Consider the following 13,887-nt stretch of genomic DNA (forward strand, 5'->3'; position numbering starts at 1 on the left):
TCCTTACACCTCAGCCTCCCAAGTAGCTGGGACCACAGGCGCACACCACCACACCAGACTCATTTTTTGTATTTTTGGTAGACGTATGGTTCATCACATTGTCTAAGCTGGTCTCCAACTCCTGAGCTCAGGTGAACCACCTGCCTCAGCCTCCCAAAGTGCTGGCATTACAGGTGTGAGACACCAGGCCCGGCCCATCCCCTTTTCATTTTTCCTTTTTTTTTTTTGAGATGGAGACTCACTTTGTTGCCCAGGCTACAGTGCAGGGGCGTGATCCTGGCTCCCTGCAACCTCCGCCTCATAGGCTCAAGCGATTCTCCTGCCTCAGCCTTCTGTGCAGCTGGGATTAGTGGCGCTGACCACCACGCGAGGGTAAATTTTGTATTTTTAGTAGAGACGGGGTTTCGCCATGTTGCCTAGGCTGGTCTCGAACTCCTGACCTCAGGTGATCTGCCTGCCTCAGCCTCCCAAAGTGCTGGGATTACAGGAGTGAGCCATTGCTCCCAGGCCTGTACTTTTCAACAAGAAGTTTTTGAAACTTAACAGCAGCCAGATTTGAGTAGAACTTTTTTTTTTTTTTTGAGATGGAGTCTCGCTCTGTTGCCAGGCTGGAGTGCAGTGGCGCAATCTCAGCTCAGTGTAACCTCTGCCTAAAGAGTTCAAGCAGTTCTCCTGCCTCAGCCTCCCAAGTGGCTGGGACTACAGGCACATGCCACCATGCCCAGCTACTTTTTGTATTTTTAGTTGAGATGGGGTTTCACCATGTTGGCCAGGATGGTCTCAGTCTCTTGACCTCATGATTTGCCTGCCTTGGCCTCCCACAGTGCTGGGATTACAAATGTGAGCCACCACGCCCGGCTGATCACTTTTAGTAACAGAGGCAAGAAAAAAACCTAGACCTTCTTTCTTCCAAAGATGATCTTATATTCCAAGAGTTGTAAGATATCAAACAAGAACCCCACATGCATACAGCAGCTTTTGGTCTTCATTTCCGTATCTTCCCCAAACTTCCACCTCCAGGGGCTGTTCACCTTCCGTCCATGATGGACAGGGTTGAGTTAGGGCCTCTCAGGGTCACAGGAAGCCACTTGAAAATAGAAAGGGGCAGACAGACCCAAGAATGAAAGCAGAAAAGACAGGTACTGTTTCAGCTGCCGAGAGAACCTGGGCAGGCCACCTCTCTGGGACCTTCCATCTCTAGGATTTGGGGCTGGAAGTGGCATTATGCTTTCCAGAGGGGATTATTACCCCAGCAATCCACGTCAACAGGAAAATTTTTCATAGCAGCATCTCTGTGATGTGTACTTTGAAAACTACCAAGGAGGCCAGGCACAGTGGCTCACGCCTATAATCCCAGCACTTTAGGAGGCCAAGGCGAGCAGATCACTTGACATCAGGAGTTCAAGACCAGCCTGGCAAACATGGTGAAACCCCATCTCTACAAAAAATACAAAAACTAGCTGGGTGTGGTAGTGCATGCCTGAGTCCCAGCTAACTCAGGAGGCTGAGGCAGGAGAATCACTTGAACCCGGGAGATGGAGGTTGCAGTGAGCCAAGATCATGTCACTGCACTCTAGCCTGGGCAACAGAACAATACTCTGTCTCAAAAAAACAAAAACAGAAAAACAAAAACTACCAAGGCTTTTTACTTTTTTAAAAGGCATTTTTGGGCCGGGCGCAATGGCTCATGCCTGTAATCCCAGCACTTTGGGAGGCCGAGGCAGGCGGATCACCGGGTCAGGAGATCGAGACCATCCTGGCTAACATGGTGAAACCCCATCTCTACTAAAAATACAAAAAATTAGCCTGGTGTGGTGGCGGGCACCTGTAGTCCCAGCTACTCAGAAGGCTGAGGCAGGAGAATGGCGTGAACCTGGGAGATGGAGCTTGTAGTGAGCCGAGATCACACCACTGCACTCCAGCCTGGGCGACAAAGCGAGACTCTGTCTCAGAAAAAAAAAAAAAAGAGAGAAAAGAAAAATTAGCCGGGCGTGGTGGCGCACACCTGTAGTCCCAGTTACTCAGGAGGCTGAGGCAGAAGAATCGCTTGAACCTGGGAAGTAGAGGTTGCAGTGAGCCGAGTTCATGCCACTGCACACCAGACTGGAAGACAGAGCAAGGCTCTGTCTCAGAAAAAAAAAGAAGGCATTTTTGGCTGTGCGTGGTGGTGGCTCACGCCTGTAATCCCAGCACTCTGGGAGGCTAAGGTGGGCGGGTTACTTGAGGTCAGGAGTTCGAGACCAGCCTGGCCAACATAGCAAAACCCTGTCTCTACTAAAAATACAAAAATTAGCCAGGTGTGGTGATGCATGTCTGTAATCCCAACAACTCGGGAGGCTGAGGCAGGAGAATCGCTTGTACCCAGGAGGTAGAGATCACGCCACTGCACTCCAGCCTGGGTGACAAAATGAGACTCTGTCTCAAAAAGTAAATAAATAAATAAAAACAAAGTATTAAACCTTGCCATACCTCAGAGGCAATCACTGCTTACCACTACTTGCATATTCTCCCAGAAAACGTTCTGTACATATAAACATATGTGTTTATACATGGACACAGACGCCCCTTTTCTTCACAAATAAGGCCGGCCAAATGTTATATGTTGTGCATCTCCATGCTTCATTATCATGCATAAATACCTGTCTCAATCTTTTTGTTCCTGAGACAGGGTCCTGTTCTGTAACCCAGGCTGCAGTGCAGTGGCATAATCACAGCATACTGAAGTCTCAGCCTCCCCACCCCAAGTTAACTAGGAAGACTACAGGTGCGTGCCACCACACTCAGCTAATTTTTTATCTTTTGTAGAGGCAGAATCTCGTCGTGTTGCCCAGGCTGGTCTTGAACTCCTAGGCTCAAGTGATCCTCCTGCCCTGGCCTCCCAAAGTGCTGAGATCACAGGTATAAGCCACGGCAACCAGCCTCTACCTCAGTCTTTGCACGGCTGCATGGTATTCCATTGTATGGATGTATCATATTTCTCTTTTGTTTGAGACAGGGTCTCACTGTGTCACACAGGCTATGCAGTGGCATGATCATGGCTCACTGGAACCTTAACCTCCAGTTAAGCGATCCTCCCACCTCAGCCTTCTGAGTAGCTGGAACTATAAGTGCATGCCACCACGCCCAACTAATTTTTTTATTTTTTGTAGAGATAGGATCTCACTATGTTGCCCAGGCTGATCTCAAAACTCCTGGGCCCAAGCGATCCTCCCTCCTGGGCCTCCTAAAAGTGTTGGGATTACAGGCGTGAGCCCACCACACCCAGTCGGATGTATTATAATTTTTTTTTTTTTTTTTTTTTTTGAGACGGAGTCTGGCTCTGTCGCCCGGGCTGGAGTGCAGTGGCCGGATCTCAGCTCACTGCAAGCTCCGCCTCCCGGGTTCCCGCCATTCTCCTGCCTCAGCCTCCCGAGTAGCTGGGACCACAGGCGCCCGCCACCTCGCCTGGCTAGTTTTTTGTATTTTTAGTAGAGACGGGGTTTCACCGTATTAGCCAGGATGGTCTCGATCTCCTGACCTCGTGATCCGCCCGTCTCGGCCTCCCAAAGTGCTGGGATTACAGGCTTGAGCCACCGCGCCCGGCCTGGATGTATTATAATTTAACCAACACTCTCCTGATGGACATTTAGGTTGCTTCCAATTTTTCTGTTACAAACGACGCTATAGCAAAAAATCTACAAAAAATCCCTGTACTTGTAATCCCAGCACTTTGGGAGGCTGAGGCGGGCAGATCATGAGGTCAGGAGATTGAGACCATCCTGGCTAACACAGTGAAAACCTGTCTCTACTACAAAAAAAAAAATCAGGCCGGGCGCGGTGGCTCACGCCTGTAATCCCAGCACTTTGGGAGGCCGAGACGGGCGGATCACGAGGTCAGGAGATCGAGACCATCCTGGCTAACACGGTGAAACCCCGTCTCTACTAAAAAATACAAAAAACTAGCCGGGCGAGGTGGCGGGCGCCTGTAGTCCCAGCTACTCGGGAGGCTGAGGCAGGAGAATGGCGTGAACCCGGGAGGCGGAGCTTGCAGTGAGCTGAGATCCGGCCACTGCACTCCAGCCTGGGTGACAGAGCAAGACTCCGTCTCAAAAAAAAAAAAAAAAAAAAAATTAGCCGGGCGTGGTGGTAGGTGCCTGTAGTCCCAGCTACTCGGGAGGCTGAGGCAGGAGAATCACTTGAACCTGGGAGGCGGAGGTTGCAGTGAGCCAAGATCATGCCACTGCATTCCAGCCTCGGCAACAGAGCAAGGCTCTGTCTCGAAAAAAAAAAAAAAAAAAGAAAGAAAGAAAGAAAAGAAAAGAAAAGACAAGACAAGACATGACATGTGATGTGGCTCCTCACATGCAAAGCAGAGAGGCTAAGAGCACTGCCTCTAGAAAGAATCTTAACTCCAGCTCTGCTACCTTCTCTGTGACTCTGGGAAAATCACTGCTCTCTGAGGCCTGGTTCCTCATCTCTGCACTGGGACCGCAGGACTTCCCACACAGCAGTGTCATAAGAACTCAAGAAGATTATTCACACAGTTTCAGGGTTTAGCAAGGCCCTCAGTAAATGGGGTCTGCTAGGACATTCCAGTAGCTACAGCTGACCCTGAATCATACCGAGGCTGAGGCCTGCTAGGATCTGAGCAGTCCGAGAAGAAAAGCCTGGGCAAGGGTGAGCCTACCTCCCACTTGCATCCCACGGGCCGGGCAGATGATTTTCCAGGGGGCATCCAAGGTACCTTGGTTTTCACCCGGACACTCCGCCGCACATTCACAGTGTCCCCTTTCATTCCTCGCTTGTGAGATTTCTGTGGAAAGGGACAAATCCAGGGTCACTTCCACACCCAGCTGGCCATGGTGCCATGCTAGTGACATCCCTCTCCAACTGGCAGAGTTCCTCTTCTGACTAATGTTACTGCTGCTGCTCCTGGATGACAGGCCTGCCTACCTTCTAACCAGGAAACCGGCCTCCGAAAGAGTGTGTTTGTCTCCCAAACCTTTGGAGTCACAGTGTGAGGAGGCTGGGCTTAGCAGGATCACCCAGATCCGCAGCTGCTACCTCACCCCACTGGCATGCTCCTACCTGGCTGCTGGTCGCTGATGGTTTCGGGAGTTTTTTTATGTGGACGTGGACAGGGGTGTTCTCATCCACGTGAACATGTAAGGGGGGAGTTGAAGAGCGGTCCTTCATGGTTGGCTTCTGGCAGGTGGGGGAGGACAACACAAAAATGGTTGATCTGTGGATGAGTAAACTGGGCATAAAAACGGAGCTCACAGCCTCTGGGGGCCACCAAAAAGCCTAGCCAGCAAGCGAGCAGGACAGCTACCAACTACTGGCATGCAGGCAGGCAGCAAGGCGGGAGTATCATTCAGCAGGTTCCTGCAGAGATTCCAGCAGACCACCAGGGAGATTCTGGTCCACTCAAGAGAGGGTCTGCAAGACCCACTCGTTCTAGAACAGATCCCAGACGCAGGCCCCAGGGTCCTCAGGGCTGGATCTCCTCTAAACCTGCTGGAATGCACAGCTCCTCCTTGGATTTAGTGAAGCACAGCGGAAAGCAGGTGGATCCTTCTACACAGTGATCTCAAGTGGGCATGCAGATTGGCGTGGGAAACACACAAAATGCTCAGGGTGCAGAATAAATCAGACAGCAGGCAGACCAAAGACCATGAAAACAGAAAGCTGGAGGAAATCCTAAGGATGAGAAGGTTGTCTAGATTCTAAAGAAAACATGAGCAAGGCAGAACCGCAACTACAAACCCCTCAACCACCACCAGCTCTTATCCTTCCCCCCATTCTTTAAACTTTTTTTTTCTCGTCTTTTTCTTTTCCTTTCTTTATTTTAAAAATCTCAAGATTTTAGGATTTGGCTGGAAGAATACGTCTAAGACAATTTCCTCACACCCGGCAGCCTTACCACAGACAAAAATGATCGTAATTAAAAATCAGCAGACTATGCATAACTGCACCTAGCAGAGCAACTGGGAGACGATGGTGCCCAGCAGGGTAAGGCATCTCCTGGAAATGGTGTGCAGAAGCATTTTTAGCAGGGTGACCAAAGAGGGCTGCTACGTGAGTGCATCACCTACCGTTACAGTTACACTGGGTGCGCCACAAGGTGCTCTCAAGACCTTTTTCTGCGTGAGACTCGTTACTCCGTTCTTCCCACACGATGGAAACCTGCACCCAGGCACAAGAACCAGATTGTAAGCAGAAAACTAGGGCTCTCTTATGTTTTAGATTTCATGAAATTGTACACTGACTATGGTAGCTAACATGTTCAAGGCTAGGAAAACCAGCGTGGAATTCCTTGACTCCCCTGAGATGAGCACCAGATGTGCGTGAGAGCCCAGCAGTGGGATGGAAATAGGGTGATGGGCATTTGCAGGCTGGACTTGTAACATATCGTCACATCACATGTATTATGACCCTTACTGAAAAGCCAGGCTGACAGCCTGTCAGATGACAAAAAGCAAGCAGCACATGAACACAGCCAAGGTGCTGGTTTGGCTGAGGGTAGAAGCACCCAGGACAGTACCTGGAGCAGAAGCGGCCCTGGAGAAAGATGGAGTGAGTGAATGACAAAAATAGAGCATTAGTGGCCACAAGCCACGGCTCATGCCTGTAATTCCAACACTTTTGGAGGCCAAGGCAGGCAGATTGCTTGAGCCCAGGAGTTTGAGACCAGCCTGGGCAACATGGCAAGACCCCATCTCTACAAAACATACAAAAATTAGCTGGGCGTGGTGGCACGTAGTCCCAGCTACTTGGGAGGCTGAGGTGGGAGAATCACTTAAGCCTGGGAGGTGGAAGCTGCAGTAAGCCACGACCGCGCCACTGCACTCCAGCCTAGGTGGCAGAGGGAGATCCTGTTTCAAAACAACAACAAAAAAGAAAAAGAATTTTTTTCAAAAAGCATTAGGCTCAGGCACGAGAAGTCACTGTAACGCACACTCATCAAATTAAGGCTCAAATAGTCCCCTAAGAGAATAAAAAAGCATCTGTTTCCCAAAATATTCCACTTCCTATCCTTTAAGCTCCTAAGCAGCAGGGGATTTTTTTTTTAATGCCATGTGTAATTCACATTGCTTACACATATACTGTACAGCCCCATCACCAGATCTGCAAAGATAGAAAAAAAAAAAAAAAAAAAAACAGAGAGAGCAAAAGTTTAAAAGTTTAATTTGCTCCAAAAATCTTTCAGCAGTACATCCAAGAACTCCAGGACTTGGAATTACCATCTGATCCATCTCACTGCCCTTTTTGTTTTTGTTTTTGTTTTGAGATGGAGTCTCACTCTGTCACCCAGGATGGAGTGCGGTGGCCCAATCTTTGCTCACTGCAAGCTCTGCCTCCCAGGTTCAAGCAATTCTCCAGTTCTCCTGCCCCAGCCTCCTAAGTAGCTGGGATTACAGGCGTGTGCCACCATGCCCAGCAAATTTTTTATATTTCTAGTAGAGACGGGGTTTCACCATGTTGGTCAGGCTGGTCTTGAACTCCTGACTTCAGGTGATTCGCCCACCTCGGCCTCTCAAAGTGCTAGGATTGCACAGGCATGAGCCACCGCACCTGGCCCCCAAAGTGGGGAGAGATCAGAGAGGCTGAGCAACCAGGGGGTGGCGGGGAGGGTGGGGCAGAGACGGGGCGGTCCCAAATTATCATCCTGCCCTCTCTACAAGTACTTGAGGAAAATAATGCAATATCAAAATGCAAGGAAAAAATACTTGAGCACTGTAGTATGCGTTTTGCTGTATGTGTATTACATCCTGATTTTAAAAAGAGGCAATGGCCAGGCGTGGTGGCTCAAGCCTGTAATCCCAGTACTTTGGGAGGCCGAGACGGGCGGATCTCCAGGTCAGGAGATCGAGACCATCCTGGCTAACACGGTGAAACCTCGTCTCTACTAAAAAATACAAAAAAACTAGCCGGGCGAGGTGGCGGGCGCCTGTAGTCCCAGCTACTCGGGAGGCTGAGGCAGGAGAATGGCATAAACCTGGGAGGCGGAGCTTGCAGTGAACTGAGATCCAGCCACTGCACTCCAGCCTGGGCGACAGAGCGAGACTCTTGTCTCAAAAAAAAAAAAAAAAAAAAAGAGGGAATATGTATATATATATAGAGAGAGAGAGACAGAGAGAGCGCTCTACTGATCCTTTAGCCAAGGAATACCAAAACTGAGAAGACAGGCTTTTTTCCCTAATCATTCAGAACATTGTTCACATAAAGCCAACAGTTTTGGGAAATCTCTCAGTGGGTTTCCTGTCAAACCACCTGGATTCCATCATCTTGCTAACTGCCACATCCACCTCCGACATGTTATTTACACCTCAACTCCCTTCAAAAAGGCTCTGAACCTAGTACTCTATGAAGACAACAAGAGTGACCCTGTTTGCTTCCAGGAAGCTGTGACATTTGGGGAGGGAAGGAGCCAGGGAGGTAGAGCTGGGAAGGAGCCAGGGAGGTAGAGCTGAGATTGTGTATACATTTCGTTCCCCCTTCCCTTTAAAAATGATTTTTAAATGTTTTGGTCCAGACTTTCAGCAAACACAATGAGGAAGCTGGAAGCCTCAGGCGAGCCTGCCCTGGGGACCCCTGGCCACCTTTCCCTGCCCTCGGGCGCAGGCGCCTCCCACATCGGCAGTACCTGGGGGAGCCGCCTGAGGATGAGGCAGACATGGCTAGGCATCAAAGCCGCAAAGGTGGGCAATTGGGTCAGCAGGCTCTGCTCAGGGGGACCCAGAGGGGCGGGCTTGTCAATGAGCCTCTCAAGGGGCCCGGCATCAAACGTCCTCTCTGAGGGGAGAAGGGTGGAAGCTTTGGGGTTGGCAGTTGGATGAAAACTTGGGAGGCGCTCCTCTACTGTCCAAGTCGCACAGCAACTGTCCTGCCAAAGTAGGGGGAGATAGGAGAGGCTGAGCGACCTGGGGGCAGAGGGGAGGAAGGGGAGGGGACGGGGCAGAACGGCGAGGGAAAAGTACCACCGCGCCCGGGCCCCACGCGGAGGACGGCCGGTGGCTACCGGGGGAAACCTGAGGCGCCGGCGGACGTGCGGAGAGGGCAAGTGAGAACCGCTCGGCCCCAAGTGGGCCCCAGAGGGCCGGAACCGCGCAGGGAGCAGCGGGGATGCTGGGGCGGGGTCGGACAACTGTCTCCTAGGAGAAGGGGCGTTCCCGGAAGAACAGGTGCCCGAGAGGACCAATAGTGTTTGAAAGAGGGAGGCGCGGAGCCCGGGCGCCCCGCCGCGAGGGAAAACCGAACAACCGAGTTCTAAGCAGGTTAGACATCGGGCTGGGAGGGGGCGGGCGGGACCCCCGCGGGCGAGGGCCCTGGCGACCCGGAGACGGTGCCCGGGGGACAGCGCTGCCTACGGAGGGCCGGCAAGTGACTGCCGTGTGGAGGCCCGCGGAGAGGACGAGGCAGTTGGGGCGAGGCCGCCGGCGGGCAGCAGAGCGAGGGACAGCCTCTGTCGGCGGAGAGAAGGGACGGCCACCCACCAGCAGGCAGGAGGATACCGGTTTCTGCCCATAGAGAGAAAGGTGAAGCCCTGCCCGCGGGCGGCAGAAGAGGGGCAGAGCCCCGCGGTAGCCAGGAGAGGAAGGAGGCGGCCGGCCGCCCGTTAGCGGGAGGAGGAGAGGTCCCGTGCCGGTGGGCGTGGCGGGGGCCCAGGTTCTGACAGGAGGGGGACGAGCGCGACGCGGCGGGGAACGCAGGACCCGACGGCCCCGCGGGGCCGACAGCGCCGGGGGTACGAAGGCGACGGTCTCGCCCGCGGTGCCCCGGAGCGCGCTGGATCCCGCCTGCCGGCGGCCTCTCACCAGGAGCGACACGGCTGAGCCCAGAAACGCCGCCTTATGAAGTCGTTGAAGTCGGAGGCCAGGGTCGTGCCATGGAGACGCCGCGGCGGATGCAGTCTGGCTCTGGCGGCGGCTCCTCCCGGCTTCCGCCTCCTTTTCCGACACCCGGTCGGCAGCTCGCCCATTGGCCAGTTCAAACCCCCCCGGGAGCTGCTTGGGCTTCGCCATCGAGGCCCAGCCCCTAGCGTCACAGAGATGCCCCGCCCCGCCAGAAGCACCGCCCACTTCCGGGCCAAGCGTCCCGTCACCAAGGAGACGTGCGACCCGTCCAGCAGGCCTGGCCTGGTCTCGCCCCCAATTCAAGGGCTTTCCCGCTCGGCCCTGTTTCCCCTGCCTTGGGTCCTCCCAGATTCCCCTCACTCAAAGGAGCGTACGGTTCCGACGCGCTCCCCTTGGTACCCACCAGGAAACTAGGCTCACAGGGGACCCACGGAACACGTTATTGGGAGCTGCACACTGCCTCCGAAAATCCAGCCCTGCCCCTAATCCACTGTTAGTGCAGAGATGGAATCGGCTTCTGCGCATTCCCCGGCCTCTCTCCCCTGCCCACATCGCCTCTGTCTTGGGCCCAACAGGAAAAAGGGTCGGCATTCCCCTTGCGCTTCACTACCCTCCTGCACTCTGTTTTTTTTTTTTTTTTTTTTGAGACGGAGTCTCTCTGTCGCCCAGGCTGGGGTGCAGTGGCGCGATCTCGGCTCACTGCAACCTCCGCCTCCCAGGTTCACGCCACTCTCCTGCCTCAGCCTCCCGAGTACCTGGGACTACAGGCGCCCGCCACGCCCGGGTTTTTTTTTTTTTTTTTTTTTGTATTTTTAGTAGAGACGGGGTTTCACCATGTTAGGCGGGATGGTCTCGATCTCCTGACCTCATGATCCGCCCGCCTCGGCTTTCCAAAGTGCTAGGATTACAGGCGTGAGCCACCGCGCCCGCCCGGCCTACTACCCTCCTGCACTCTCCATGCCGCTCTGTGTACAGACCTATTCTGATGAGGTCCTTGCTGGTCCGCCATCTTCTCAATTATGCTTCGCTGTCAGCCAGTCAGGGGAGGTCTGTCACGTGGCTCATAATGCCGCCCTGGAATCTGGGAGACCTGAACAACCTCCGAGCCAACTGGGCCACAGTCCCTTGACCTTTCTCCGGTGACCCCGCCGCACCTTAGCCACACACCTCCAGGGTCACACAAGTTTTTCACCTGCAATCCTAAAGTCAAACTCGCAAACAAAACCTGCTTTTCTGCCTCACTTTCACAGTATACTGCATACTGAATTTGTTCTGTAATGTCAGGGAGCTCCCCTATTCTTTGGTCCATTCATTGTCTCTCTGTCGAATAATTGACAGATTTCCTAATCCTCATTGTAACCCAACCTTTTAAGACTCTGCGGTGGCTCACGCCTGTAATCCCAGCACTTTGGGAGGCTGAGGCAAGCGGATCACCTAAGGTCAGAAGTTCAAGACCAGACTGCCCAACATAGTGAAACCCCGTCTCTACTAAAAATACAAAAATTAACCGGGCGTGGTGGTGTGTGCCTGTAATCCCAGCTACTAGGGAGGCGGAGGCAGGGAGAACTGCTTGAACCTGGAAGGCAGAGGTTGCAGTGAGCCAAAATCACCACTGCACTCTGGGTGACAGAGCGAGACTCTGTCTCAAAAAAAGAATTACAGGTTCAAGGAAAAGAGGACAGGAAAAGGAGGTCCCAGTCCTCCTGGGGCAGGCAGGAGATGGTTCCCAGAGGTGATGGTATTGGAACTGAGCCATGAAAGATGAGTGGAAGTTCGCCAAACAAGCAGCAAAGGGAATTCTAAGCAGAGAGCAGTAGGTACGCAGTTACCACATGCAGGTACAAGAGAACACAGCATCTTCTATGAAGCATCATTACTGCAGTCCGTTGAAGTGTTACAGGGCCAGTGATGAGAGAAATCCTGCCAAAGTCAGCAGGACCAGACTATGCAGCGTCTGGTAGTCCAGCCTAAGGTGTTGGACTTCATCCCTCAGAAGCCTGGAAAGTCATGAGAGGGTTTTCAGTATTTCACTCTAGGTTGGGTGCTGTGGCTCACACCTGTAATCCCAGCACTTTGGGAGGCTGAGGCAGGTGGATCACTTGAGGTCAGGAACTCGAGACCAGCCTGGCCAACACGGTGAAACCTCGTATCTACTAAAAATACAAAAATTAGCCGGGCGTGGCAGCCGGCGCCTATAGTCCCAGCCACTCAGGAGGCTGAGGCAGGAGAATCACTTAAACCCAGGAGGTAGAGGTTACAGTGAGCCAAGATCGCACCACTGCACTCCAACCTGGGCAACAGAGCGCAACTCATCTCAAAAAAAAAAAAAGTGGCCAAGCGCAGAGTGGCTCACGCCTGTAATGCCAGCACTTTGGCACTTTGGGAGGCCGAGGCGGGCAGATCACCAGATCACCTGAGGTCAGGAGTTCCAGACCAGCCTGGCTGACATGTGGAAACCTCATCTCTACTAAAAATACAAAAATTATCCAGGCGCGGTGGTGCATGCCTGTAATCCCAGCTACTCAGGAGGCTGAGGCAGGAGAATTGCATGAGCCTGGAAGGCAGAGGTTGCAGTGAGCCAAGATTGCAACACTGCACTCCACCCTGGAGGAGAGAGTGAGACTCCATCTCCAAAAATGCGGAGCATGGATTGGAAAGACAAGAAAGCATGTAGAGAGAGGAGGCCTTTGCAATATTAACTGTAAACAAAATTTGCTGGGGAGGGGGGTGGTAGGCATGGTGGCTCATGCCTGTAATCCCAGCACTTTGGGAGACTGAGGTGGGAGGATTACCTGAGTTCAGGAGTTTGAGACCAGCCTGAGTAACATGGGGAGGCCCCATCACTTAAAAAAAGAAAAAAAAAAAAAGGGTGGGGGGCTGGGCACAGTGTCTCATGTCTGTAATCCCAGCACTTTGGGAGGCCAAGGCGGGCAGATGACTTGAGGTCAGGAGTTCCAGACCAGCCTGGCCAACAGGCGAAACCCCATCTCTACTAAAAACACAAAAAAATTAGCCAGGCATGGTAACGGGCACCTGTAATCCCAGCTACTCAGGAGGCTGGGTTCTGATCAAACCCAGAAGGCGGAGGTTGCAGTGAGCAGGGATCCCACCACTGCACTCCAGCCTGGACCACAGAATGAGACTCCGTCTCAAAAAAAAAAAAAAAAAAAAAAATTGTCAGGCATGGTCGCTCACGCCTGTAATCTCAGCACTTTTGGAGGCTGAGGTGGGAGGATTGCTTGAAACCTGGAGTTTGAAATCAGCCTGGGCAACATAGGGAGACACCATCTCTACAAAACATTTTTAAAAATTAGCCGGGCATGGTGGCACGTGCCTGTAGTTCCAGCTATTCGGGAGGCTGAGGTGGGAGGGTCGCTTGAGCCTGGGAGTTTGAGACTGCAGTGAGCCATGATTGTGCCACTGTACTCAAGCCTGGGTGAAATAGTGAGACTCTATCTCAAAAAATAAACATCAATAAATAAACATAAATACACACATATTTTTATACATATATATACACACACACACATATATGTATATAACATACCCAGACTAGAGTGCAATGGCATGATTATAACTCACTGCAGCCTCAAGCTCCTGAGCTCGAACGATCCTCCCTCCTCAGCCTCTTGAGTAGCTAACACTGCTGGTGCGGGTCACCAAGCCCGGCTAATTTTTTTTTTTTTTTTTTTTTTTGAGACAGTCTCACTATGTTTCCCAGGCTGGTCTCAAGCTCCTGGTCTCAAGTGATTCTCCCACCTCCCGAGGAGGTGCATCAGTCTCCCAAGTAGCTAGGATTACAAGCACAAGCCACTGCACCTGGTTGCTCTATCACTGCCTGGTGGCCACCCCAATGTCCCCACTGGACCGTGGACTCCTTGTGGACTAGGGTGATATCACAGTCATTTCTGTATCTCCAATAGCCAAACCAACCTGTATACGGTGGACAATCAACAAAAAAAGTTGTTGAATGAATGTATGGATTAATAATACTAATATGCCACCTAGCACATTAAGTGGGAGGGAGGTAGCATTCCAGAGAATGCCCTGG

The 13,887-nt window shown here is 52.2% G+C and overlaps 1 protein-coding gene across 21 annotated transcripts in view; it reads right to left on the reverse strand.

The window, feature by feature from the left end:
• Positions 1-10,860, reverse strand: part of ODF2 (outer dense fiber of sperm tails 2) — a 47,410-nt gene extending 36,550 nt beyond the window's left edge. For 2 of the 21 annotated variants that reach the window (XM_077967620.1, XM_015116688.3), the window contains exons 1-5: positions 9,798-9,895; positions 8,627-8,866; positions 6,075-6,165; positions 5,068-5,221; positions 4,667-4,792 (exon numbers count right to left, since the gene is read on the reverse strand). In XM_077967620.1, coding sequence (XP_077823746.1) covers positions 4,667-4,792; positions 5,068-5,175 — 234 coding nt within the window. In that variant the 5' untranslated portion in view covers positions 5,176-5,221; positions 6,075-6,165; positions 8,627-8,866; positions 9,798-9,895. Of the gene's footprint in view, positions 1-4,666; positions 4,833-5,024; positions 5,222-6,074; positions 6,166-8,626; positions 8,867-9,001; positions 9,130-9,476; positions 9,622-9,797; positions 10,048-10,813 lie in introns of those variants that run through there. The other 19 variants (XR_013405424.1, XM_028834763.2, XM_077967621.1 and 16 more) reach the window with 16 other exon arrangements.
• Positions 10,861-13,887: the final 3,027 nt, after the last annotated feature.

This window comes from Macaca mulatta, chromosome 15, assembly GCF_049350105.2.
Source record: "Macaca mulatta isolate MMU2019108-1 chromosome 15, T2T-MMU8v2.0, whole genome shotgun sequence".
NCBI lineage: Eukaryota > Metazoa > Chordata > Mammalia > Primates > Cercopithecidae > Macaca > Macaca mulatta.